Below are 27607 nucleotides of genomic sequence, written 5' to 3'. Positions count from 1 at the left end.
ATTTATAACAAAGTGATCAGAATATGTAATTAAGAAAGTGACCCAAATGGGTAATTGTCAGAGATCTCACTTGGAGCCCATAGCTCACCTGAAAGACCTTGTACACAACATCAGCATGTTCCAGCTTTGTGTACAGCAGCATATGAAAAGGAGAAATTCTGGTTTTGTATTTTAATATTCTTTCACTGAAGACAGCCTGGCCCATTAGCACATCATCACATTCCAAAAAGAAGCACCACTCACACAGTGTGCCAAAGATACAATTACATTCATAAAACCTCTAAGTATCTCCTTCACTTTGGTTCCCACTGTCTTAATGCTTGTCTCAGTAATACTGATAGTATTATCAGTGCTCTGACAAGAAAGAGCACCTTAATAGAATAACTGGTTAGAGACATTCCAAGCTTGTAAAAAGCAGGCAAATAAGGACCATAAAATGTACTTACTTGGTGCTCTGCATCTCCCCTTTGGTGAATTTTTCTGGAATTAGTAGCTGGTTTCAGAGATGGTTTAAAATACGTGATCCGACCCCCTGACAGGGAGATTGGCTTTGGTGTCACAAGTTTCTGGACAGGTGGATGCTGTGAATCCATCTTTGAAAGGAAAGCAGCAGTCAATTTATCCTTGCACCCACCCAAATTACCACAGAATTTACTGATAAAAAAAGTTACAGAACCATAAACCTCCCATCAGCCTCAGCACCCAGTAAAAACTATTTGGAAGTGTTGAAAACATTTAGCTTGCAGAATGAAATCACCAGAATATCAGTTATAAAATCCAAAAAGCTACAGAAGTAGTCGAAATCTGACTGAATCCTATGTCAAAATTTGGCAGTTAACTTCATAGGCAAAATAAATCATATTATGATTAGCAAAATAACTCATGTTTCTGTAATATGCTCCCATCCTTTCCTCTGCACTGGTCTTGTTGTTTTTTGTTTGTTTGTTTGTTTGTTTTTACTGGCTAAATCCAATAACTTAACATTCAAAATGTAAAGCAGTGTTAAACCAGGTTCAGGGTTTCATTTTTTCTACATTTTCCTCCTTTGAAGTTAACACAGTGAAAAAAAAAAACCAACTGTAAAATAATTTTAAAATAGTCTCATTCATTAATAGATGTTCCAATAACATGTATATTAATGATTTGCATTTGATGCTCTTAGAAGAACTGGTCTGACTTTTCTTGTCAAAGCATTTTCACAGATAAAAACTGATTTTTAACAGAAAGCACTGTACCTTCTATAAAACTGGCTTAACTAGACTGAGAAAGAAGAAAGACCCCAAAAGGCTACACTATTTACCAAATCATCTACAGCCTTGATGATCAGAACAATCAGACTTAGGATACATGCTATTATTTATATTATTATTGACAGAAAACTCTGTTTACAATGCAGATCTAATTTCACAGTATCTCACAACTCTTGCTAATGAAATTCATGTTGTACTATGTATAAAGATACTTCATTCTAAAAATAATTAAACTCATTTCAAAATCTTGAGTAAAATGTACTTTGTTTAAGTTCATACAACCATTTTGAGTGAAGAATGGCCCACTGTTGGTATTCAATGTGAAACAAATAGAACTGGCATAGAGTATTTTCAGCTGGAAATGACCAACAAAAATCATCTGACTGGTCAGTGAAGTGCCTGACCACTTCAGGGCTGACCAGCATGCTGTTAAGGGCACTGTCCAAATGCTTCTTTAACACTGACAGGCTATGGACATCTCTAGGAAGCCTGTTCCAGTGTTTGACCGCACTCTCAATAAAGAATTGCTTCCTAGTGTCCTGTCTAAACCTTCCCCTGACTGATGCAGCTTTCAGCCATTTGTCCTGTCACTGGATCCTGTGGAGATGAGCACCTCCTTCTCCACTTCCCTTCCTCAGAAGCTGCAAAGACCAACTGAGGTCACGCCCCAACCTCCTTCTCTCCAGACTAGACAAGCCCAAAGTCTCGGCTGCCTTCCAGCCCTGGCACCAGCTTTGTTGCTCTTCTCTGGACACATTCAGGGACCTTCACATCCTTCTTGAATTGTGGGTCCAGAACTGCACACAGTGCTCAGGGTGAGGCTGCACCAACGCTGAATGCAGTGGGATAATCCCCTCTCCTGACCACTGTTTGTGCCGTGTTCGATGCAACCCAGGACGTGGTTTGCCCTCTGGGCTGCCCAAGCACACGCTGCTCACACTGAGCTGCTGCTGACCAGCACCCCCAGATCCTCTTCTGCAGGGCTGCTCTCCGGCTGCTCTCCTCCCCCAGTTTCTACTTGTGCCCATGTTACTCCCACCTGCCCCATCCAACCTGACCTTGAATGTTTCCAGGGATCTCTGGACAACCTGCTCAAGTGCTCTACCATCCTCATCCCTTTATACCTAGTCTAAATCAACTCTCTTTTAACTGATAAACAACTACCCCTTGTTCTATTGCAACAGGCCCTGCCCCCTACCTTTCTTATAGGCCCCCTTTAAATACCAAAAGGTGATACACTTCTTGCAGTAAGATCTCCCTGAAGCCTTCTCCAGGGTGAACAACCCCAATTCCTCTCAGCCTTTCCTCACAGGAGAGGTGCTCCATCCCTCTGATCATTTTTAAGGCCCCCCCAGTGGACCTGCTCCAACAGGTCCCTGCCTTCCTTGTATTGAGGCCCCCAGAGCTGGATTCCAGATGTAACCCCATTCACTGCAACCCTGCTGCTCAGCCAGTGCTTCACCCACTCATCCCACACTTGGACAACTTGTCCAGAAGGATACTGTGAGAGATGGCATCATAAGCCTTAAAAAGTTCAAAATCTACATTCACTGCCTTCCCTTCACATGCCAAGCAGGTGATGTTATTGTAGAAGGATATCAAATTAGTTAGTCAGGTATGTACAACAACAACAAAAAAGTCACCCCGTTACACGTTCAATACACTAAGAGTTATTCTGTCTGGTGCAGATCCTCAAAATAAGAAAAATACCAGAAAAAAATAGTATCTGCAGAAGTTTTGCCTGAGTGTTCAAGTGCCATGTCAACCACTTGTTTGCTTTAGCAGGAAAACACAAAACCCTCTCCTTGGCGCACACAATCCTTTCCTCCCTTCTCATCAAGGGCTACCCTTTCCCTGCCAAACTTTATGAATTCTAGCATTATGAATAGACAATTTCTCTATTTTTACCCAGTGACAGCTGTGTGCAACATTCGCTTTCTGACTGATGTCAGGGGCTACGCTGCAAATCCAGCAGATCTTTCTTAATGCCTCATCACAGGTGTGGTTCTGCATTTTAACTGAGAATCCGTATCGGCTTTGTTTTCAATTATTTGGATAATATTTTTGGTAAAGAAATTATATGCTCTACTTTTCAACGCTGTTGTAATTTAGCACATGGACAAAGAAACTAGAGGAAATGTGATTAGCAGAGAAACTTCTTGAGACATTATATCCACTTTCTCATTAAAACAACAGACAAAAAGTTTGCATGGAAGAAAAGCTCCACTTTCGTTCCTTTGGTTGCCTGACCTTAAAGTGACCTTTTGTCGGTTTTACAACTTAACAAACTTGATACTTCAACTTTTTTTTAACAAAAACAAGGAAATAATGATTTACCACAGCATTATCACCAACTCAGTGCAACCTCCAAACAGGAATTTAGGAACACAAATTTACAGAAGTGACAACATTTAACAATTTTCCTTCTCCTTACTCTGAGCAATAATAAAAAATAGATTATTTTTTTCTCAAAATAAACATGGAAATCTGCACAAGGTCTGATTCAGTCAATATTTTTCTACTTCGGATAATTTCTGTAATAAAAGGTTTTCCTAAACAGGAATATTAACATGAACTTAATCCCAAGTTGCCCCCAATAAAACTACTTTGTGTGTTCTAGAGAAGATGTTCTTGACTGACATATCAATTTGCCATCACACAAATATAACAGAATTTTCAACCTGAGTAATCTTCCCAGTCCTTCATCTGGTGTGGGTAGAAAAGACATTTTTAGCTATTTCCACACAGCCAAAAATACTATAATTCACACAATGCTAATATTAATTTCAATTCATGCATATGCTTTTCACTGCTACAAAGCACAGAAAGTTATCTATCTCAGCTTAAGATGTTACTGGTTCTTACCTGGTTTTGTCTGGATTGGAAGCTAGTCATATTCAGGACGCTCCTGTCCACAGGCTATGGGGGAAAAAAAAGGTCTAAATATTAAAGAACGTTTTTTTCCCGTAAGAGGGTTCCATCCAACAAAAACATGGGGGTTTTGTGATCAACTTACAGAAGACAATGGACTAGAAGCAGAAGATGGAATCCTTTTAGCATCCTGTTGAAAAAACAGTGCAGTAAATTAAGCAACGACACGAGTACGATCTTCATCCTATACTGCCACATATTTACGATGTTTTTCAAGCACACGAAACAAAGCATGAAAAGGAGTGCCATTTACCGCCAAAGGGCTTGACATCTTCTCCAATGTCTGCAAGATGCGCCGCGCTGTGGAACTTGTCACACCATAGGATTGCACATTTGCTTGTTTAGCTTTCATTTGTCTTTTTAACGGCGGCTGAAAAATTAGCATTGCCAATGTTATGATGCTGGATTTTGAGTTAAACACGTGTGCATTTTATGCCCTATGGATACAATGATGACATAACCAATACTTCTAATGAAAAAGAAAAATGTACTTGCAGAGCATTGAAGCCATCAAGAAGAAAATACACTCTACTGACTTTATAGAAGTTTAAGTGGAGAAGGATAAAGCAATAAATGAAATATTTCAATGTAAGAGGTCATAAGATGGAAGATGTTAGGCCTGTATAATCTCTGAAGCAGTGATTAGGAAAACAGAACTGAAGCAAAGGTTTGTGCTGTAGAAAGTACTTTCAGTAACAAAACAGATCTTGGAGTTTCATGATGGTTTAAGTCTGTCATCCTAAAACCACTGTATACAATTATTATCAGGAATTTCTAGTTTTACTTCTCTCATTTCCTCCCTTCCCCCAAGATTACAGCTGACTGGAGATCTTTTTACTCTGTTCAAGCAGATAAAGCTCTGATTTGAACTGTAAAAGATCTCAGCATAATACACTGAAAAAATAAATGTTTTATTTGTACCACATGACTTTGAACATAAGTTAAAAAAACTTCAGTGTGACCCTTTCTTTTTTATTAAAATTACATTAAGCCTCTCATGTAACCACATCACGCTTACCACACTGCTATGTGAAGACAGGAAGCAGATCACAGCATATAAAAAACTCAAGTGAGACTTGCTGTACTCTACAGCATGCAGCAACAAGCAAGCTAGTCTCTCCCTTAAAAGCCTGGTATTTGCTTCCTCTTTTCAGCACAATCCACATTTATTTTTGTAAAAATAAAAATAGCTGGCCAAAGAGGGCTCCCAGCTTACACTCCTAGAAGTTTTAAGTGTTCTGAATTTTGACTCGACACCAAGTCCGGACAAACCGCAAATTTTCAAGGTTTCCCCTAAGTCAGGAACTTGTAGGTCCCCTTGTTCCATGGCAGAAACAGAATAGGTTCAGCCAACTCTAACTGCCAGTTCCTTAAATAAAGTTTCTTTTGGCTTTTTATTTTTTTTTTTAATAAAGGTCTTTCTGACAAACACAACACACTCCAATCAAACCAGATTTTACTGACATCTTTTTAGATTCACCTCTAGCTACTGAAGGTAGTAAGGATTTTCTAATTGCTGGTTCATTTTAGAACATAAAGAACACTTTGGGGCAAGCAGCTCTTCTCAAGAGGTATGATAACAGAGAACAATAGTAAAATGGAGGGGACTTATTGTTTATCTTGAGATTGTATTGAGGACTGCATGCCTCTAAGCAACAAAAGACCAAAGGATGAGCAAATTTGCCCTTTGGATATTACTGTATTAAAGAATTCACACTTTTACACAGTATATTCATAGTTAAAATGTAGGATCTACAGAAAAGTATCAACTTTTGCTACTATAAATATAAGCTTTCAAAGTTATGCCATCCTACTATTTATTTACATGTTATTTTAACATAATACAGTCAGAGGCAGACAATGGCAGAAAACAGAAATTTTTGAAAGACATAACAACAGAGGAAACGCCTACAACAAACAACTACCCAGCAACTAAGATGTCACTGTCATTCTTGTGCATTGTAGTTAAGTATTTCTACATAAACTGAGAATTTAAACAAAAATGCCTCTTTTTTACTTTTGTAGGCTGAGAGGGCAAAATAGGAACTGTTTCCACATTTTCAGTTCCCCACCCAGAGCTTTTTAGGCAGAGTTACCCCTTCTGTACTTTGATTACATTTTCCCCCACGCCACACTACTATTTTCATACCTGATAAGCAGAAATCTGCACTTTTGTCTGCCTTGCTGCTGCAGCTGCACCACCATAAGAGGTCTTTCCAGGGTAAAATGGAGAATCGCCAAGCTGCCTTGTCTTAAAGACAGAAGTGTTTCCAAGCGACTACAGAAAGGTATTATGATATGTGGTTAGTAAAAATGGCTACACATTCAAAGTGACTGAACTTAATACTGTGCAGTACTCACAGGAGAGGGAGATCCAAAAGCAGACAAATTGAATGCAGGTTTTTTAGAGCTGGATGCAGGATGTTGTGAGAGGGAATGGGATCTTTCAGCCTCTGGGGACCAGAGCAGTGGTGCTGAAGTATTTTTCGAAACTGTGACATCTGCCAAAATGACACATGCTTTATGTAAATGCCTCGAACACATAGAGAACTGTCATATTTAAGATATTTTATCTTTAATATCTCTGATATTTTATCAGAGTTCTTTAACATGAAAAAGTAAGTCTTACAGAATGAAGAAGTCCCTTTACACTCATTTCTCCAGCACTCTTAAGCTTCAGAGTTCTTCAAACTGATTAGTTTCACATATGGTATGAAAGCCAAGTATCAACTCTGAACCTAAAATCTGTTCACAGAACTGCAAATACGTTACCTTTCAGTAATTTTTCAGAAGCATGCACAAGTTAATAGCACGCTTCCAGGACAGAGAAATTCTATTTTTTCTTCTTTCATGGTAAAATAAAACGGAAGTGCATTAACACTGGTGCATCTATAATGATACAAAGTTCTTCCTATGTTGGTAAAGGGCTGGAGGCCACCATAGGACAGACCTGCATCCTAGCAAACTCAGGTTATATTGCTAAGCCCAGGAAACACAAACTGAACTGTAAAACTATGGTCTCCAGAGAACTGGTTGAGCATGCCTCCATTCCCACTTATATGGGGGATTAGAAAAACTTGCAAACCTGCTGTTTGCCCTTTCTCAGTGAGGCAGCTGGGTCCCCATCTTTTTCAATACAATGTTTTAGGGGTTTTTTAACTTTAAAATTGTGTACATTCCTTACTGAACTCAGTAAAAGACATGGCAGTATTGACAACTGATGCTTTCTACCAAGAAAAGCAAAAAAAAAAATGCCCAGACCTTTTCAATCAGAATAGTTCCATTAGTGACTCCTGGTAAGAAAAAAAAAGACAAAACACTACAAAAACCAAAACATCTTGTGTTTTCATTTGTCACCTATATTTACTCACATTTAACCAGCTGTGAGTTAGATATTCAGAGTCTCTCCTTCTCTAGGTCAACCTAGCTGTCAACCTACAGCAAATCAATCTTGAGATCCTACTGTCCCAGTTCAAGATTTACAGATAATCCAGCTAAAAGTGTATTTATCACCACCAACTCTTTAGAACATCAGGGACTCACAAATGTATTCCAAAGCATGGTTATATTTAAAAGGTGACAGGATTATATGTTTCTAATACATTAAAAATGAAATTTAATTCTAACATCCAAAGCTGACATTCACCCACTTTACTTCCTAAGGTAATGAGAAATATTTAAGAACACAAAGTACTTCACGTTACCAAACAACTTAATTAGAGAACACAAAAGTTACCTTTATCAGATGCTCTAGAGGAGAAGCCACTGGTAGTTGAGATGTTATCATCATCATGCTGAGAGGTAGAATCTTTTATTTCTTTTACAAGAGACAGCCCAGGACTGCCAATGCCAAGCGCAGAAGATGTAGAGGGCTGACAGTGTGGTACTGTGGGATCCAACACAGTACAGTTCAAATGGCTCCGATGGAGAGAGGGCCTTGTTAACACATCTGAGAAGTTCAGTGCAGACCTACTCGTGGATGGTTCTAAACAAGAACAGCGAGACAATCAGCTTTCCTACAGACAAGCTCACAGAAGCCAAAACCTGGTTTCTATCAACAGCAATGTTATTGCCAAGTTCTAAGCACAAAAATAGAGAAGCCGAATTTAACTTCTTCACCCAGATAGGGTTTCATCTGACTGCAACAGCAACGCTGTTTGAAATACTAAATCCTGACGTCCCATTAAGAAGTAGTTAACGACAGGATTTTACACCAAATTCTGAACTCTATGCTCTTTCACTAAACCAAAGTTGCATAAATTCCTTCTTCTGCATAGATAACACGTGCAACAAGCTTTCCAAAATTTGAGATTACACAACAAGTTACAGACAACTCTGTAGTTTGTATCACCTTGTAACAAAGACGATGTTAGTCTTAATATATAACATGAAAAGGTGTATTTGCAGAGATTTCGGGGGATTTATTTGTTCTGGTGTCATCATCGCCCCTCCCAAATTCTACCATATCAGGTCATGCTACAGACAAAAACATTTCTCCTCTCCATTGATTTTTGAGATTTTGGCACAAAAGACAAGTAAGCAACATGGCTTTGGTTGAAAGATGGGCAATTTTTCCTCACAAAAAGAGTCTGTAAACACTGCCAGTGTCCCGCAAAAAGTAGTCTCACAGTTCCAACTTGCCACATGAACAGAACAGCTATGAATGGCTATCTTGCCTGATAGCCATGTAAATCCACAGTCGTTCCCAGGAATTCTGGGTATGAACAGGATTTTGAAACACGACCCTCTTGGTACTTGCACTGAAGCCTAAACTAGCCACTTCGATCTACATAACCACTGCAGTGGGTAATTCTCCAAAGGACTGGTAGATTTTCGGGATAGTCTCATTTGAGATAAAGAAAGGGTTATCAGACTGAAGGTTGGTCAAGCAAAGGAATACAGGCTCTAGCACATTGGTAGAGCTGAAGAAACAGGCTCTCTAAAATAAAAATACCAGTAATAATGAAAAAATCTTACTATTAACTATGGAAAGAAAGATTAGGCTACAACATCCACGGATTGCAACACAAGCTACTAGAAGTTCTAGGGTGTCCCATCTGCTCCCGATTTTGTGGAGCTAGAAAGTTTGCTGTGCAGCTGTTCTTACTGAAAGATCCTTTCACACAGTTCTTCAGGAAAGCCAACACATGTTCCTAATTCATGAAGACCTTCTCTATTCCTTTATACAAACTTATTCTCAAGCTACAGCTACACAGAGAGCAATAAAGCTCCTTATTTACAATTAGATGACACTGGTGATAAAGATATTTCCTCATTACTTTTTGTTCTGCCAACAACAGAAGCAACTGACGTTCCACACAGATGGTTACGTACAAGTGGTCAGACTAAATTTCTCTCCTTATTAAAAACTGACTTCCACAAAATAGCTAATTTAAAAGAAACTCAAATGGGATCATACGCAAATTTTTAGAGAGTCCTACAGAGACACTGAGAGGCAGAGATATAAAATACAGATTAATCTTTTTTATAGTAAAGAGGTTGCAATCTTTTTTGCCAAGGGGCCATATAGTTTTCAAAGACTCCATGTTAGCCAGGCAACACCTTAATGTTACAAAATATTTTAAAAAGAACAATGTCACAAACAAAGTTCCCCAGATCTCCATTAAACCAATAAGGAAATTGAATAAATTGACTGAAGAAGCCCAAAGGAAAAAAAAAAAAAAAATCAGGACATGAGAAGCTATTTTCCTCTGGCATTCTAGTATCTGGCCTTTTGCATCGAGAACAACAAAACAAATTAATGTTTCTATTACCGTAGACAATTAGATAAACTTCCATTCCAGATCCTTTAAAAAGAAAATGTAAATCAATGCCCTAGCAAATGAATACTATCGGTACTTTGCATTTGGCTAGCTGACTACCTGAATTTAACTGATGACTTCCAAGAGCTCCAAGCCAACCTCTGGTATGTTTTGCGATTTAAATATTACAGTGTGAAGCTAAGACAGTTTCAAAAAACATTTTTTTTTTTTTCTTTATTTTTGCTTTCTGTTGGTTTTGGGTTTTTTTGGTTGGGGTTTTTGTTTTGTTGGTTGGATATTGGTTTGGGTTTTTTTGGTTTATTTTGTGGGGTCTTTTTAATTTTGTCAAAATGCTCCTTCCAGTTTCTCTTAGAAATCTAGATTCAAAACTAGAAATCTGTGAATAAATACAGATGGTCAGAATACTAAATGATATTTCACATACCTTCCAAATTAATTCTTGCTGATTCAGGCGTGACTCTCCCATCAATTACTGTGGCATCTTCATTTGCATAATCATGGTGATAGTTTACTGGATGCTCTTCCTGGTTTGGAGATTCATTTGTATCTACACATTTATCTTCCCTTTTGTTGAAATACTTCTGTAACCATCCTGGTACAATGTTTTTCACTGATTCAGTCACTCTGCTAATGAGTCCCAGCTTGAAAGAAAGATACAGAAACACAGTCAGCAACATTCTCCAGGATGCAGCCTTGCTCTTACCTTGAAGACAGATATTAGACAGCAATATTCAGATGAATAAAATAGAGGTGGGTGGATCATTCACACAGAATTTCTGTATGTCTGGAACTTGCATGACAAAAATTCACCTAACTCTGATTTAGTTAGTACTGACCTATCAATTTCTGCACTTCCCAGTGACCTTGGCAACGTTCAAAATTCTGAAACCACAACCAAAATTCACCAGAAACTTGTTAAGTCACAAGGTCATCAGGAAATTCTAAATAACTCCTGATATACACACTTTTTCTGAGGACTCCTCCTCATAACGTCTTCACTTGAAAAAGCAATAAACCCAGAAGCTCAGCAATTATCTACAGCAATGCTGATAACTGTAACAGCTGCTAAAATCGGTGAATTTAAGTATTTCTCTTTCTAATGCTGAACTGCAGTAACAAAGTCTATCCATAAACCCACTATTATGCTCTGAACAGTTCAACAGCTATAGTTGAACAGATTCCTCACTACAGGACTGTTCAACAGATCCAATCTGATCAAATTTCTTTTTGTGGTATGTTAAAGTTTTCTATCTTTAAACCTTAATATTCTGAAAGTAATGAATAAATAAAAGCCATTTCCATTATGACATTTAGCAACTATTTGCAATGCTTACATTCTACATTTAGGAAATATTTATTTACCATTTTGTTTTAGGCAGTCACTTGATCTCCATCATGTCCTGAATATTTCAACACACCTTCCTGTCAAATCTCAAGCCCCTGCAGCAGATTGCTTGCAGCGTGGAGTTCCCCCTCTCTTACACTGACTGCAGCCACAGAACCAGCTGCCAACCTCTGCAAGCTGGAAGCAAAAGTGAAATCTATCTCCATGATTTCAACACTTTGAAAAATCTAAAAAGTAACAAGATTTAAACATTTTTTTTGCTTAACTCCACTGTCATTTGCTAATACACGTAATCAAAGGCTCTGGCAAGCTACTTTGGTTTTCTTCTGGGTTCAGGCAACTAAATTATCTAAAAATTATCTGAACATATACTAATTAGTCTAGTAAACAACTGTGAAACAAGAACTCTGCCGTCTTCAACTTTCCTAAAAAAACCAGTACACAAATGAAAAAAAGAAGCCCATATTCCTCATTCAAGTCCTTGATATATGGTTACTTACAGGAGTTATAAACAAATTAGACACCCTTCAATCTGGGGGGCAGAGGCAGGGAAAGAGGACAAAGGGAAGGTAGAAAATAAAAGCCTTTTCACAGAAAGAAGGCTGTCTGAATTTGACATTTTTCATAATGATAAGTAATTTAATCTTGCACTCGCACAAAGACAGAATAAACATCGAGACAGTTCAAAACAGACAGAATACAGTATAATAAACACATCCATCACAATTATCACACTAAGATACAGGCTAGTATGCCACACTCAGGGTGTTGATACTACTCTACATACATACTAAGCCTCAGCTTCCCAACAACAAAAAACTATTAACTGCATGCAATACCAGAATTCATGAGCAGTTCAGTGCAAGGTACCAGCAAAGAGGCAGTCCCTACTCTCTTCCCAGCCCCTCACCTTTCCTTATGACACACTGTCCCCCTTTTTGGGGGGTATTTTTCTGCTATATGAAGAAAAGCATACCAGGAACTCAAGAGGAGTCAAAATTTGCCAAAATAACCAAATGGTCAGCACACAAACTGCATCCAAGGCGATGCTCTTTCCAAAAAGCTAAGCAGTGCTATATTCCTATTGCTAAAGAGTTTCTCCATCAAGAGAATAAAAACATAAAACAGGGTTGTATCATTCTCTTGCTGAAGAAAATTCTCCCAGGACTGAAAGCTACCTGAGACTCAGGAAGAAAGAAGTCATAGGCATCCAGAAGAGTAAACACCCAACCATTAGTCATCCCAATGAGTAACTGGAGAATCTAGCTAGACTAATAATTAACTAAGGTAACATTTTACCATCCATATCTAAAACCAGACTGGTTTGACCCTTTCTCACAAAGGGCAGCCTTGCCAGTGTTCTCCACATCACCAGCACTTCAAGCTGGGTAACACAGGCTAACTTCCCAAACCAAACCAGAAGCTGGAACTCGCTCAGCGCAGTCATACTGTAGCAAGTACTAATGGCCTGTTCCATCTGGCTTAGGCACAGTGGAAGATGCAGCATAGTTTTATGCTCCAGAATAATGTTGGCTTAGTGACAAAGCAAGAGAAAGCAGAATACATGAAAATGCACCTCTGTTTTCTGTCTGCAAAACATAATGATTAAAGGCACTCTGAAAGAGCTATGCAGGCATTACACCATCAAATGCAGATCCTGCTAAAACAACCAAACACCTTCCCCCCACAAAGTAAGCCATACACCCCAGGTATGCCTATTCACATGCACACAGACAAAAAAAAGGAAAAAAGAAAAAAAAATATCCAACCTGCCTATCAGAGCTGAAAGCCAATCAATTAAGCACTGTGTTTGGATTCCTGACCAAGTCAGACAGTTAACGCACCGTTGACCAACTACCTTTGGAACATGCACACTTCCTTATTCTTGCCAGGACATTTCCGCAAAGGATCACGCCTTACACTGTCTTTAAAGTTGGCATTCTAATCTCACCCTAACTTGTGATACTCTTAATCTTCAATTTCAGCACATGTGTTTGAAAACCCTTTCCCTCTGCCTGCACATGTAACACAAACCCACCTTGCCAGCAGCACAGCACTTCCTCTCTACTGCTCCTGTGCCATCAGCTCTGCGTTTTCTCCAGCCCAGGTTCCATGGCACTACCGTCTCCCCACACAGGAATCATTACTCCTTCTAGAAGGCTGACAAGGATACCGCACCACCTCATTGATGCAAACAGATCTTCTGAGGTGAAATACGAAAGACATAGCAAAGGACAAGTCTAGTAGACTTATTCCTCCAGCAAAATCTGAGCAAACTGCTCAGATCCCAATCTCCTCAAGCCACGATTATGTACCAGACCCTTCCTGAACAACTTCATTCACTATGGCTACTCTGAATGTGCTACTGCACAAAAAATTTTCTAGTTCCCAACCCCAGATTGGGAGTAGAAAAAGCAGTGTTGACACACAGCTTTAATGCTCAAAAATCCTAATTTCTGCAGGCCCCAGAGGTACCAAACTATTATCACAAAAGGGCAGAAGACGTAATGGGACAATCCTGATTGTGTGGAGCAACACTTAAGTCAGTGAACACTGTTTACTCCTTAGCTGGTTGATTTCAGAAGTTTGAGCTACTGTCAGTACCAACTGCTGTCTATTCACCTCAAACAAACTCATACTCATCCTAAAAAATATCAGCACAAAAGCTGAACAAAATTAAAATCCACTGGAAGGACACAGTAGCTTATGAACAGATATTTACAACAGTTTTTCAAAATCTGTGCATTATCTGAAGTGTCTGCAGCTCTGCTAAATCAGTATCTAAGTCTATGTATACAAACATCATAGCAACAGTAACTACAGTAACAGTTGTACTGTCAAGTCACATTGGCTTGACATCATGGAATCACTGAACCACTGCAGATGGAAAAGACCTCTTGGATCATCGTGTCCAACTGTCACCCAAGAGTCCAAACCCTCCTTGTTCGGGTACAAATTCTCATTTCTAAGTTCAGACCCTGCTCTTAAGGTCTCAAGACTCATCTGAAGGGCCTAGAGCGTTACTTTGAAGGCATCAAGTCTCATTTGGAAAGTTCAAAGCCTTGTTTGTAGAGTTCAAAGTCTTCTTATATAGAGTCCAAAGGCACATCTTCAGGCCCAAACTCTAGCTTCCAAAGCCTCCATGTCAGGGACCAAAGCTTCCTCTTCAGGATTCAGACTTCAATCCAGTGGGCTGAAAGCCTTCCTCCAAGGTTCCAGAGACTCATTTCTAGGGGGCAAAGCCTTATTATGTGGTATCGAATCATCCTTCGATGGCACAAAACCCAATTCATGCTTCAAACCCTCCTTCTCACCTCCAAAAGCCCATTTCCAGGGCCCAAAACCCTGTCTTGAAGACCCAAATCCTCCTTTGGAGGGTCCAAAGCCCTGTTTTTATAGAATCATAAAGGTTGGAAAACATCTTTAATATTATTGAGTCCAACTGCTAACCCAGCACTACCATCATGTTCGTCATTAAACATGTCCTCAAGTGCCAGATTTATTGCCCTTCTCTGGACATGCTCCAGCATCTCAATGTCTTTTTTATAGTGAAAGGCTCAAAACTCAATACAGGACTTGAGGTGCAGCCTCGACAGCGCTGAGTACAGGGGCATGATCCTTGCCCCGGTCCTGCTGATGACAGTATTGCTGATACAGGCCAGGATGCCACTGGCCTTCCTGGCTCCCTGGGCACACCGCTGGCTCATGTTCAGCCAGCTGTCAACCAGGTCCTTTTCTGCCGGGCATCTTTCCAGCCACTCTGTCCCACACCTGTAGTGTTACATGGGGTTACTGCGACCCACGTGCGGGTCTCAGCACTTCACTTCCCCTACTGAACCTCATGCAGTTCATCTTGGTCCATCAATCCAGCCTTTCCAGATCCCTCTGCAGACCACTCCTGCCCTCCAGCAGATCGACACTCTCACCCAACCTGGTGTCATCTGCAAGCTTGCCTAGGGTGCACTCGATCCCCCTGACCACATAATTGATGAAGATGTTAAAAAGGACTGGCCCCAGTACTGAGCCCTGGGGAACACCACTGGTGACCAGTCTACCAGCTGGATGTGACTCCATTCACCACCACTCTCTGGGCCCAGCCATCCAGCCAGTTTTTCACCCAGCAAAGACCGCTTCTGTTCACACCATGGGAAGCCAGGTGAATTCTCTCCCGGAGAATGCTGTGGGAAATGGTGTCAAAGGCTTTACTGAAGTCTAGGTAGAGGACATAGAACATCCACAGCCTTTCCCTCATCCGCCAAGTGGGTCACTTCGTCACAGAATGAGATCAGGTTAGTCAAGCAGCACTTGCCTTTCATAAACTGATGCTGGTTGCAACACTAAGTAAAAGATATGTAGACAGAAACACCAGTAAACAAACAGATGTCATAATTTGTTATTTTAAAATACCATTTCTTCAAAGGATTTATATAAAAAAAGAAAAATCAATAGTTTATGGTCACAAGTTTTGAATTTCAAACTTAAAAGCAGGCTATTTCTTGGCCAAAAATATTTACAGAACAGGATAGTTTTTCCAGTTTGTAAGGGTCTTTCACATAGTATAGGGTAGGGAAAGTGCTGGCAGGAGTATTCAGCAATGATGCATTACTCAAAAACATCCGTTTTAATAACTGAGTTGATTTCAGTCCAAGGGGTTTAAGTATGAAAAAAATTATATATAAATTATGTAACAGTCATACACTTACAGGAATTTGTCAGAGATATAAAATACACAAGCAGATAAAAGAGCTAATTTTCACTTCATTGCATGTACACCTCTGAAAAGCATCAAGATTTTGCCTCTCAGATACTGCTCTGTTTCCCATTTCAAAATTCAAGTTATTAAAACATATGAATCAGTACATCCTGAAAAAGAAAACCTGCCCCTAATGGCAAAGTTTACTGAGACACAGCAGACTAACCTAACCACTTACAACTATCAGTAAAGAATTTTCATGTCCTCTCCATCCCCCAAAGTTACCTCATGCCAGCTCTGGCACATAGCAGGCTACTCTCTGTACTAGCTGAATTCATTAATCTGGCAAAAAGTACACGCTTCTCTTCTGGGCTAATGAGTTAAACTGGCTTAGTGCACCAGAACTGGCCCGAGAGACAGTACCATCAGGCAGCCAGGACCAGAGGAACACGAAACAAAACTTCTCCCTTCTTTTAACTATCCTGTGTCCGTGCTGCCATTAAAGACACTGTCCCTTTCTCCTTTTCAACTCACCCTTCCCTTGTGCTGCTACGAGCACACATATGCAACCAAGTGACAAACTACATCAGTGCTCTAATAAATAGATCCAGTCAAAAATTTGTCTATAGACTGTGACGGTACGGACTACCCCTCAGGGGTGTCAGGTCGCTGGTGCAGCTTACCATGTGGCTGCATGAGTGATCATGCAAAAGCAGGAACAGAAATGGAAATGTGACATGACTGTCTCTTGCAACAGCAGACTTAGACTGGCTTATACTAACTCTGCTTTTGTGATTTAGGGAGTGGCTTCAATTTGGATGTAGGACAGCAGTTTGATATTTCATTTAGAAAAAAGACAATAAAACTTATGACTTAATATGAACAATATGTTTCAGGAATGACATTAATTACGTAACATTTGAAAAACAACAACTTTATTTAAGGCAAGTGGACTAGTTCAGATTTCTTTCTAAAAGTCATGAAGAAAGGATTATGTTACCAGATGCCAGTGACTTTCTTTCTCCCTGCTGGAAGTGAACCTTATTTTCCTTAGTCTAATTAGCTTTAGAATAAACATTGCAGGGAAACTCACACTGTTCACACATCTGTACATATCATTATCAGCTGAACTGAGTGCAAAACACCAGTGTGTGCTCTGATAGATAAATTGGTGCCTAGTCCACTAGGTTAAATCCTTGTGACACTGAATGGTTTTATCTCAAGTTTTGTCCACACCTTCAGCTGACACAGTGACAACATTACAAAAGGGAGCATGAAGTACAAGGCACCTTTCTTCTTTCCTTTTAGGAAGTGCTACATTAGGCTCTAGTTAAGCCTAGGCAGTGATCAGCAATGGGAGCTGTAAATTACATTCAGTGTTACGCTTTGAGATGGAAATCTATCAGTATCAAAAAAGCCTTCACTTTACAACTTTACAAGCAGTTTTAAAATTCTTTCATCCTCAATCTAAGAAGGAACTCTTAAGTAGTTAATACTTTTTAATTGAAAGGCTGCCACAACTTAGCTGCCACAGTGTGACTGAAGTCAAGTTTCATAGACAGTATGTAGAACTACATTAATTTAAATGTTGTTCAGGTTATCTTTCTTTTCCTATAAGGGAATCCTATAGTCTAAACTGATGATTTTTCTTTATTTCTGACATAACCACACAGACAAGAAGTTTAAAATTTTCAAAATAAGAATGATCAAGAAATACATTTCCCATAGCACTAGATGGTCTTTAAAAGGTCATTAGTACAAGTATCAGATTTAGCAACGTAAAACATACATTTTATATTTAGGGTTTAAATACACTGTTTAGACATAAAATTGTTTGTCTTATTTATAGGTATTCTCTATGTAGTAAGATTGAATTCATTACAGTATTTCAACATCACCAAACGTAACTGCTAAGAGAAAATGGCAAGCTCTTCCTCTTTTCTGCATTTACAGCAAAGAAGTTTATGCTCACAAGGGCTATCAATGCATCACACCCCACACTACAAATCTGCTACCTTCTATAATATACTAGACTCCCACATTAAACATTTTCAATGCCACTTTGCCAAAGAGCACTCACAAAAAAACATGGTATCACAGATCAATCTATGGCACATAGCAGTAAGGACACACTGTATATGTAATACAAAAAGATAGCCCAAATTCTGCAATAACTCCTGAAACAACAGTGAAACGTCAATCAAGGACTACAAAATCTCATTCCTGACACTTTGGAGTGGCCCTGCAAAGTAAAACACAATCTTTGAAGAGGAAGACTAGACTTAATCTGTTAAATAAGATGAGTGTTAGTATTCATATGCTCTGCCTGAAGTATCTTTTCTGTCCATGGTGAACTACAAACTGAGCTGACAACATCACAAGCTAATCTTTTTGCAAGATGTATAGCCAACCCTGTCGCACATTTAAATGTTAATTTATTCACAATTTTGAATCTGTAAGTTAAAATGAAGCAACCAAACAATCACATTTAGCTGTTCCCGGTGATAATGTGGTATTTTACCAAAGCCCAAAGCTTTCCTACTTTTTAAGTGTCATACACAGACATTGTGTAGCACACACACAACTCATCTAAACCAGCAGAACCTGCAATTACTTTAAATAGGACACATTTAACCCTGGTGCGTGCACTGCCCAAGTAGATTTTAAAAAGAAAGAACTGGTGTCTAAGAGAATCCAAAACACCGACTTTTGGACACAGTTGCTTTAGCTGCAGTAGCAGTGCATACTGTTATATTTTTTTGACATTTTAAGGTAATATCCTGAAACTGGAAAGTCCAGGTAGCCTCACCTCTGCTGTAGGGCAGTGATCTTCAGTTGTAAGAGGCAGCAGTGTCTTTCTGGACATATTTTTTCATCACACCTCAACTGACAGAACCAAGAACATCTCACAAACATTTAGCTAGTATCTCCAAACATTGTTCTCTTCCCAGCAACATGAAAAATTACCATTGCACATAGAGATTATTTTTGTAGTGACTGAAAGTAATGGCATCTACAAATCTGTACATATTCTACAACTCTGTAAAGTAAGTTTATTAACAAATACTAAGGGCTGACATTAGAACATGTGCACTGTTACAGCTAAATTTAATGTTTATTTAGTTGCACCACACTAATTCCCTAACACAGCTACATTCAAACCAGTTTAAATCTTATTTTCATCTGCTTAGCTCAGGATGACTTTAACTACAAATGCATCTATATTAAAGTCTTGCACATACTAGTACAGTTTTTCCCCATCAGTTTAACATTTTGTTACATATTTCAGTGCCTCACTAGACCTGTAATCCAGTCTCAAAAAAACCACCAGTTGAACAGTTTAACTCTTTGCTTGATTTACTTCTGCCCTTCAGGTCACCAGAGCTTGAGCTCCAATAAGGGAAGGAGTTGTGAGACACATCTGCTTCAAAAAAGTTTGATTCAAAATACATTCATAACTAACCGCAAAGTCAGCCAGCTCCTCAGGACACTCTCACAACCCTTTACAAGAGCAGAGCTACAGAGACAATAATAGACAGCCTCTGAATGGCATCCTGTACCTCCAATTAAAAAAGTTTTAACAGGCAGTAAGACTTGTAGTATTCAGACATAAGGACAAAGCAAGACTTTAAAGCAGCAAAATAAAATAAAATTTAAAATGTAGTGTCAAGAAGGCAATATGCTTGGCACAAGAGATTTGTACAAGGGAAAACAAGAAATATGTCTACATTTAGGGCAGTTGTTAGTGAAACTGCATAGATAGTAATTCAATACCTTAACAAGTAATAAAAATCTGCAGCATTGAGGACTCATATTATTGCATGTTACAAAAAGCACAGAAGAGAGTTTTCATTATACTTTCTTAGTAGCACACACATGCATACTAAGGAACATCTTTCCCTTCTCTCATGATTGTATAAATACCACTACTACTCACTACATCACAGATGTAAAAAATCAACACAATAAGTACTGAATTGATTACACAAAACAATAAAAAGCAAAAAACCCCACAGTATTTACAACTTAATAGCAGAAAAATGGAAAAGCATCATATGACTGACCACTAAAGCCCAGAAGACATTTTCAAAAATTGGTCTGTAAAACAGTAACCCTAGAAAAAAACCCTTTAGCTATTCTCTTCTTGAGGGCAAGCTTGCAACTAATTCTAGAAAAACTGCAACAGTGGGATGGAGGCATTATTTCCTCCCTCAAAAAGCAGCACAACTCCGAAGACAGAATTAGAGAATGGACCAACAAAAGGATTACCAAGGTAGAGGAACAGCAACATTTATGCTAAAACCAGTCCTGTGTGCTCTGTGGTCCAACTGCAGCTTTGACATAACCACACATACACAGGGGCTGCATGGCATCCAGAGGTCACCTGTTGCAACCTCCTGGTCGGAGAAGGGCTAAGAACAGCAGGTCATACACAGCTGTGTCCACCTGGGCCTTGAGGACCTCCAGGGACAGAGACTTCTCTGGGCAGTTCTTCCACCATGTTGGTTTTCCTCACAGTTAAAAGATTTTTCCTAATATGAAATCGGAATTACCATTCTTGCATCTTGTGTCCATTGTCTCTTTTTCTATTGCTACGAACCTTCTAGAAGGGCCTTGCTACACCTTCTCTATAGCCTCATTAGGTGTTTGCTGCTCTTAAACTGAACACACCCAGTGCTCTCAGCCATGGGCCTTTGCCTGGCCCTCAACCAGACCCACTCCAGTATGATGACTTTTTTTTTTCGTACTGGAGAGGCGAAAGTTGAACACAACACTCCAGATGCAGTCCCAGAAGTGCTGAACACTGGGGACAAAATAACTCCCTGAACATCCTCCCCATGCTTTTACTAATACCTCCCAGCATGCAGTTGGTCTTCTTTACCTCAAGGGCATGCTGATGACTCAGGTTCAACTTGCTGTCCAGCAGGTAGGTGGAGTTGTTTCATCCCAGATGAAGAACTTAACATCTGCCTTTACTAAAATGCAGGAACTTCCTGACAGCCTGTTTCTGCCAAGATCCAAGATTCATCATACAACAGGGCTGAAGTTCCCCCAGGTTTGGTACTATCTGGGAACCTCTTGAGGATTCATAGTATTCCTTCATTCCAGGTTTTAATAAAGACATATAACAGCATCAGTCTCAATATCAATCCCTGACAGCCTTTATTAGCAATTGGTTCCCACTGGAACTTTGTACTGCTGATCACAACCCTTTGAGGTCAACGGTCCCACTGATTTTCCAATCACTTTATGGTACACCCGACAAGTCCATATTTCACCAAATGGATGACAGGAATCATCACATGGGAGACCATGCTGTGGGCATTGCTTAAGTCCAGGTAAACAACATCCACCACTCGTCCCATGTCCACTGAGCCAGTCATCTCCCTGTGTTATGAATTCGTTACACAATGGTATGGTAGCCCACCATCTGCACCAACGTGAAATACTTCTGCTCAAACATTTTTGGGCACGCAAAAGAGGTTCTGAACTCTGTCCTCCCGCAGTCCTTAGAATCAACAGCAGCTCAGTTTGTCTGTGGCAGGGGAGTGAGAACTGGTTCTAATTACTGACTGGAGGAATAAATAACTCAGAGGAAGTGATGTGCTGCCAGCAACCAAAGACAATTTGCAGTGTCCCAGCTAACACAGTCAATTATTTCATCTGCTTTTTTTTCCTCCTAAGATAGCGCCCACTAATATTCTTCCCCAATACTTCACAGCCTCCAAGATTATCACGACAACACTTTGCAAGACAAACCCAGAATATTAATAAAATGCTATAATAATCATCATCTACAATTTGTTGTACCACTGACAGTACTGTTAGCCTAAATGAGAGAAAACTGTCAGTATCTCAGTGTTATAAGTTCTTCCCAATTAGTATACATTTTTTTTTAAGGCAGCAGCAGAAAGCCATATATCAAATTTAAACATTTGTTTTGCTAATACAATTTGATATTGCTGGGGCAGAGACAAAACCTTTGATGCTGACTATTAGCCCATCCTTTAAAAACAAATCTTTAAATACACATTAAACATTTCTTCCAATCTATTTGTTCTAGCACCACGTGTTGGCCTGCTGCTAAACCAAACCAAGCAGAGTTGCATACAAATACAAATACCTAAGGAAGTTTCAAGCTGCAATCCTGTTGATAGAGTTAAACCAATACAACTGTACTCATGTAGGTCCCTATGGAAATTCTTAATAAAGATTTTTTTAATTAATATTTTCCTGTCCAAGGTTTATGAAACATTACTAAATATGATACTCTAAGAACTCTTTAGCATCAGAGTTCCCAAATTTCCTCACAAAATAAACTTGGTATAATAAAATTTATGAAAAAATCTATGAAATCCTACCTGCCCGCTGCATAGCAAGGCCTACCCTCAGGACCACAGCAGGTGACATGCCCTGATTTAGTTATTGCTGCATTTAAACATACTTAAAGTTCCTGATCCTGTAGCTATTCCTTCCAGAAAGAACCTTACAGGATGACTCACATGACTGTGAAACTCAGCAATCTAGAGGGGCTTTCAGGACCAGTGAAAGTGACTTTCAGTGGCCTTCTCCTCCCCTTTGTCAGGTAATGCCCTAACTAATCAGCACAAGACCAACTACAAACATGCAGAAACTTAAGCTGGTTTCATCAAGGAAAACATCTTTGGATTTTCTTGTATTATCAGTGTAGCACATCTACTTTATAAATATGCACTGGCACATACACACATAAGAAAAAACAAAAACGTATAATTCCCTAGTAGAAGTTTTAATCTACAAGTATTATCTCTGATATTAAACAGTTCTAGGATGAAGTTTTACGCTTATACATAAAAGTTTATGGAAAGGTTAAACACTTTCCAGGTAACTGTTTTTTTCTCAAACTTCCTTGTATGAGTTTATAAGCCCGGGAGAATCAAAGTTCTCTGACACTTTCAGTGGTTAATTATCTAATAGAAAAGATTACGAAAAAGAGTTATTTTAGTCTCTTCTCCTATAAGATACATTTAAAATCTCTGAAATCTATATTACCTCGATGAGAATGACCCTGTTCCAGGGTAACCTGCGCACACAGATGCACACATAAAAGCATAAAACTAAACGTAAAATTGACAATAGAAACATACAGTTACTATTCTAGAAGCTTAGTAAGTCCACAATGTAAACATTCCTCCCATTTACACATCCGCACTAGTAATTCCAATCATCAGTTTACCTAAATGGCCAGGACAAACCAGCATTTAGAAACACTAGGGCCACATCCGGAAGATGAAACCCAGATTCCGGACACAAGAGCTTCCTTGCCTGCATGTGCTTAGCTCTAAAAGAAGCCATAATTTTAACTCAAGGGCCTAAGCTTCTTAAACAGTGCAGGAGGAGGCTGGATATTTCAGCATGAGATGGCTAAGTAACCAGGTAGCATGCTAAGCATAGTGTAACCTAAAGTCAATGCACTCAGCGTGGAGCTGTCAACATTTTGCCACTAGGAAAGCACAGTCAATGGGGCAAACTCTGCAATACTACTCCAAGAACACCCAAAACGAAGATACAAAAGGCTCTTTTCTTTCTGAGATGCAATTCCCACACCACAGATATTCATGGTGAATGAGTCAATACCATCTTTACTTAGCAGTGCTGCTACATTTTTATTGTTGGTTTAGTAATACAGCTGCTGACAGTGCACTTCTTATAAGGTAGGGTGGTGGCTCAGAAAGGAAAACAACGAGGTTTAGTTCCTTCACTTGTGGGGGGATCTGCACCCACATCTCCATTTTCCAGGAGAATACATAACCTGCAAGTCACATCTAGCAGACATCATCTGTTCACCTCACCTATTTGAGGCTTGTTTAAAAAAATGCTCTAGACTTAAAAAAGCATACATGCAAACATAATGAAGCATGGCTGTCTGTCAGGCACTGAAAAGGGCAGGAAATACTACACTTTGCATGTTTATTCCACGAACACATAAATTAACCTCTGAAATAAAGGATCAGATCCTGTATGTCTCCAGTCTTGGAAGGTAGTATCTTCTTATGCATCCTCTTCCTGGCTCAGTGAATCACAAATTCTTTTTCTGGATAATCACACAGTTTCAGTCAGAAGAACTGAAGACAACACACAGCTTGACGACTGGGATATTTGCCCGGAAAGTGGAAGATGTAGGTTGATGCCTCCAGGCAAAAAAGGAAACTGAAGCAGGGTCTACCACATTGTGAACAAATGCTTTAGCTAAGCATCTTTGAGAAGCAGCAGCATCTCCTCTTCCAATTGTCTTCTAAAGCCATTGCTGCACCTAACAGACGACTGACTCTGCAGCACATATTGGACATGACTGGAGAATTCTCACCTGACCGAGCTTCCTGGGAGACTATGGCAAAGTAACAACATCATGAAAGCATAACAAGACGCCAAAAAAAACATGAGACCAGGCTTACAATTGTAAGCCTGGCATCGTGCTACTCACCTCTCATTCAAGTGGAAAAAAAATTAGATATTCTAGAAACTTTAAAGCTCTTAGCTACACTGTATACAGTGCTTAGGCACCTTCAGAGCTTGATGAGACAGATTTCAGGACTGCAGTCTTGACTGCAAGCACCTAGAAAAGCTCTAATAAAGTATTTCTATGAACTTATTTTATTGATAATTATTAGGGGAGCAGGTGTTCAGAATCAGGGGTATAACCTCATATCAAAACTGCACTGAGCACTTTCATGTCTTCCCAAACTCATTACTGAGAGACAACACCAAACCACGGAATACTTCCACAGAGTGCATGTTATACTGAAAATACAAACACTTCAATTAATTTCAGTTTAAGTCAGTTATCTACCTAGAGCTCATCTTTTTATGTAATGAAAGTTAGCAACCTGCACAGGGTTAAAAAAGCTATCCATTGTAACAAATGCACATATCTGACACCTACTGGTTTTCCTATTTACCATATTTCCCCAAATATATTACTTGTTAATTTGGTCTGTATATTCGATTTGCAGCACCCATTCTCTGGGTAGAATCCCACAGATATCCCCAAGCACGTGTTTGCTTTGGTACATTGTTTAAATAAACCTACTGGAAAACATACAGAGACAACAAACAATAGAAGAGTCAGGAAACCATCTACGTTAATTATTTTAAATTCATGCATAAGGTTTACCAGCTATTTACATAGAATCAACATACACAATACATTGTAATTTAAATGTTATCCTTATGCCATTTACATAAGAACTTTCAACATTTGCTCTGTAAGTATAGCGATTCTTTGGATGAAGCATCCCCTTGCCAGCTTTACAAGGACACTGCTGATCAGTTCACTATAGGAAAGACTAAGTATAGCAGTTCCCAAATAATAAAAACTCATTGACAACAACTCGTGCGTAACACTCCCTCAATTTTGCATATAATATTCAATCCCCTATCTTATGTTACCGATTTAATCATGTAAGCGTTTTGGTTGAACAGTCAATTTCAGGTTCATAAATACACGTGGAAGGCATTTCCAGAGCACTGTCTCTGGGCATCTTGAAATTTCTTGGCAAACAGCAGATGGGAAGGATCTTTGCTTCTTCCCCCTGTAGTCACTCTAGGTGGTGCAGGATCTTTGTATCACAATTTAAAAACACTGGGTTTTTTTAAATCCATCTAACTCTGTCCTACAATACAAAGGAGGAAAAAACGCCTTATGATTTAGAGTTACATTTCAGTTGCACTGCACATTTAAGCACAGGCAAGACACCGAAAAAACGCTAAATGCAGACCTAAAGGTTCTGCAGGCAGAATCCTACAAAAAAAAAAAAAAAAAAAAAGAAAACCACAATGGAAGATGTCTAGCTACCCAGCACCTTCACAGAGTAATCCACAATATGGAATTCGCCAAAAAAGCTCATATTGGAAGCGATGTAGTTAAATCTGAAGAGTAACTACACTTCGTAACGCAATTTAAACCAATTTAACCAGGATTTAGCCGGGCAGCCCGGAGACAAAACGAGCATCCCGCAGAGCGGTAGCCAGCCCGCTCCATTCGCCAGGCGAGAGAATGCGCACCTACCCCTTCCCAGCCGCCACCTCCTCCTCCCGCCTTTGCTCCTGCCGAGCGGGGACAGGCGGGAGACAAAGGGGAGGCGAGGAGCCCCTCGCGGGCCGGCGGGGACGGAGCGGGGCGAGCGCCCGGAAATCCCACAATCCCCGCGGCCCCGGCGGGAAACCCTTCCCTCCTCCCTCCCCGCGGGCCGCTCCACCGGGAAATGCCGGCCCGCAGCCGCGCACGTGGGGCTGTGTGGAGGGCGGGGGGGCAGGGAAAAGGTGGCTCCGCCGGGCCGGGCCGGGCCTCCGGGGCGCCTCCTCCCGCCGCTCAGGGGGAGCCAAGGAGAGGAGCGGGTGCAGGGAAAGGGGTTCACCGGGCTGGCCCGCGGTCTCACCTGCTGTTTGCCCCTCGTGTAGGGTGGCTTCCCGGCTCCCAGGTGGTGCCGCCGGATCCGGATCTTGCCGCCGCCGCCGCTGCCACCCGAGGCCATGATGCGATCCGGCCGCCGCCGCCGCCGCCGGCGGCCTCCTCCCCCTCCTGCTGGTGGTGGTGGTGGTGCGGCCGCGCAGCCCCGCCGCGGCCCGGCCGCGCTGTCACCGTCACGGGCCCCGCGGGGACGCGCCCGGCCCGGCCCGGCCTCGCTCCCCCCGCGCCGCTCCCGCCCGCCACGCGCCGCGCGCGGCCTCTGGCGCGCGCGCGCGGGGGGCTCCTCCGCGGCCTGCGCCCCGCCCCTCCCCGCGCGCGCGCGCTCGCGCGCCTCTCCCCTCTCCCGCCTCTCCCGCCCCTCGGCGCTCCTGCCGCTCCTCGCTCGCGCGCTCCCGCCCGGTGGCGGGGCCCCGTGCGCTGCCCGCCCGCCTGCCCGCGGCCCGAGCCGCCGCCGCAGCACCTCCCCGCGGCCCGGCCTCCCGCCGACCAACCACACCGCGGCCGCCCCGGGCCGTGCACGCGCGTCACTAGCCCGCGCGGGCGCGTCACTCCAGCGGCGCCGGGAGGGCCCGGCAGCCCCCGCGCGCGCCGGCCCCGCTCCCGGGGAAGCGGGAAGGAGGGAGGGGCCGGGCCGGGCGGGCCGGCTGCGCGGGAAAACCCCGCGCTGGGCTCTGCCGCCACCCGCAGAGGGACGCGGTGGAGGGAGGGGAAGGTTCACTCCCGGGCGCGGCTCAGGGACGACTCGAAGGCTGGGAGCGGAGGTTTGTGCCAGGGTGAGCCCCGGAGACGGCGGCGCTTGCGGCTTCTCCGCCTTCTCCCTTGTTCCCACGGCGCTTCACAGGGAATGGGCTAGGTTGGAAGAGACCGTAGTGGGTCATCCGGTCCGACCTCCCTGCTCAAGCAGGGTCGTCCCAGAGCACATGGCACAGGATTGCATTGAGACAATTCTTGAATATCCCCAGCGGGGGGAGAGGGGGGTGTGTCTCCATAGTCTCTCTGGGCAGTCTGTTTTCCACTCGCGGTCACCCGCAGAGTAAATAAGTTCTTCCTCACGTTCGGGTGGAACTTCCTGTGCATCAGTTTCTGCCCACTGTATGTCGTCCTATTGCTGGGCACCACCACGAGGAGCCCGGATCCGACCTCTTGGCACCCACC

The 27607-nt window shown here is 41.3% G+C and overlaps 1 protein-coding gene across 3 annotated transcripts in view; it reads right to left on the bottom strand.

Moving 5' to 3' along the window:
- NUP153 (nucleoporin 153) overlaps positions 1–26637 on the bottom strand; it is a 43912-nt gene extending 17275 nt beyond the window's left edge. For 2 of the 3 annotated variants that reach the window (XM_050307377.1, XM_050307466.1), the window contains exons 1-9: positions 26421–26637; positions 10389–10605; positions 7918–8166; positions 6543–6682; positions 6331–6459; positions 4435–4551; positions 4267–4311; positions 4116–4169; positions 447–593 (exon numbers count right to left, since the gene is read on the bottom strand). In XM_050307377.1, the coding sequence (XP_050163334.1) occupies positions 447–593; positions 4116–4169; positions 4267–4311; positions 4435–4551; positions 6331–6459; positions 6543–6682; positions 7918–8166; positions 10389–10605; positions 26421–26516 (1194 nt within the window). In that variant the 5' untranslated portion in view covers positions 26517–26637. The remainder of the gene's footprint in view (positions 1–446; positions 594–4115; positions 4170–4266; positions 4312–4434; positions 4552–6330; positions 6460–6542; positions 6683–7917; positions 8167–10388; positions 10606–26420) is intronic. The other variant, XM_050307552.1, reaches the window with a different exon arrangement.
- Positions 26638–27607: the final 970 nt, after the last annotated feature.

Source organism: Myiozetetes cayanensis, unplaced genomic scaffold (assembly GCF_022539395.1).
Source record: "Myiozetetes cayanensis isolate MyiCay16 unplaced genomic scaffold, myiCay2020 scf1, whole genome shotgun sequence".
In the NCBI taxonomy this organism is placed as follows: Eukaryota; Metazoa; Chordata; class Aves; order Passeriformes; family Tyrannidae; genus Myiozetetes; species Myiozetetes cayanensis.
Note: the sequence above shows the minus strand (reverse complement) of the source record. Positions and strands in the feature narration are given on the sequence as shown.